The 1,130-nt window shown below is 48.1% G+C and overlaps 1 protein-coding gene across 1 annotated transcript in view; it reads right to left on the minus strand.

Annotated features, from left to right (window-relative positions):
• The window catches only part of LOC106471612 (collagen alpha-1(IV) chain-like), an 8,227-nt gene extending 7,109 nt beyond the window's left edge, over positions 1 to 1,118 (minus strand). The window contains exon 1 of the mRNA XM_013932224.2: positions 35 to 1,118. Within this exon, the coding sequence (XP_013787678.2) occupies positions 35 to 1,048 (1,014 nt within the window). The 5' untranslated portion in view covers positions 1,049 to 1,118. The remainder of the gene's footprint in view (positions 1 to 34) is intronic.
• Between the last annotated feature and the right edge of the window lie 12 nt (positions 1,119 to 1,130).

Raw genomic sequence — 1,130 nt, forward strand, 5'->3', positions numbered from 1 at the left:
CACTGATAGAGTTAAATAGATTTTTACTACCTACTTGCATTTCTGAGCCAGATGCTGGCATACCACAGTCTGATCTACTGCAGTTATTTACAAACAGTGGTGGAGCTGGTGTCCTTAGAGCCTGTACATTTGCATTGAACAAAGGCATCCCTCCAAGGCTGGCATAGCTTCCTGCAATTACTATTCCACACGGTTGACCAACTAGGCTGCTAGGAAAATGTGCCGGGGTCATTCCCAGGCTAGGATTAGGGCACTGACTGCTTGATATTCCACACGGTTGACCAACTAGGCTGCTAGGAAAATGTGCCGGGGTCATTCCCAGGCTAGGATTAGGGCACTGACTGCTTGTTATTCCACACTGTTGACCTCCTAAGCTGTCTGGAAATGTTGAAGATTGCTGGGTCCCTAAGCTGCCTAGAAATGCTGGAGGTATGATCATTCCAAGTCCTGGTTGAGGGAGCTGGCTGTTGGTTACTCCAGATTGCTGGGTCCCTAAGCTGCCTGGAAATGTTGAAGATGTGATCATTCCAAGTCCTGGTTGAGGGAGTTGGCTGTTGGTTACTCCAGATTGCTGGGTCCCTAAGCTGCCTGGAAATGCTGGAGGTATGATCATTCCAAGTGCTGGTTGAGGAAGCTGACTATTGGTTACTCCAGATTTCTGGGTCCCTAAGCTGCCTGGAAATGCTGGAGGTGTGACCATTCCAAGTCCTGATTGAGGAAGCTGACTATTGGTTACTCCAGATTTCTGGGTCCCTAAGCTGCCTGGAAGTGCTGGAGGTGTGACCATTTCTTTTTCTGATTGAGGAAACTGACTATTGGTTATTCCAGATTTCTGGATCCCTAAGCTGCCTGGAAGTGCTGGAGGTGTGACCATTCCAAGTCCTGATTGAGGAAGCTGACTATTGGTTACTCCAGATTTCTGGGTCCCTAAGCTGCCTGGAAGTGCTGGAGGTGTGACCATTTCTTTTTCTGATTGAGGAAACTGACTATTGGTTATTCCAGATTTCTGGATCCCTAAGCTGCCTGGAAGTGCTGGAGGTGTGACCATTCCTTTTTCTGATTGAGGAAACTGACTATTGGTTACTCCAGATTTCTGGATCCCTAAGCTGCCTGGAAGTGCTGGAGGTGTG

Source organism: Limulus polyphemus, unplaced genomic scaffold, assembly GCF_000517525.1.
Source record: "Limulus polyphemus unplaced genomic scaffold, Limulus_polyphemus-2.1.2 Scaffold4735, whole genome shotgun sequence".
NCBI lineage: Eukaryota > Metazoa > Arthropoda > Merostomata > Xiphosura > Limulidae > Limulus > Limulus polyphemus.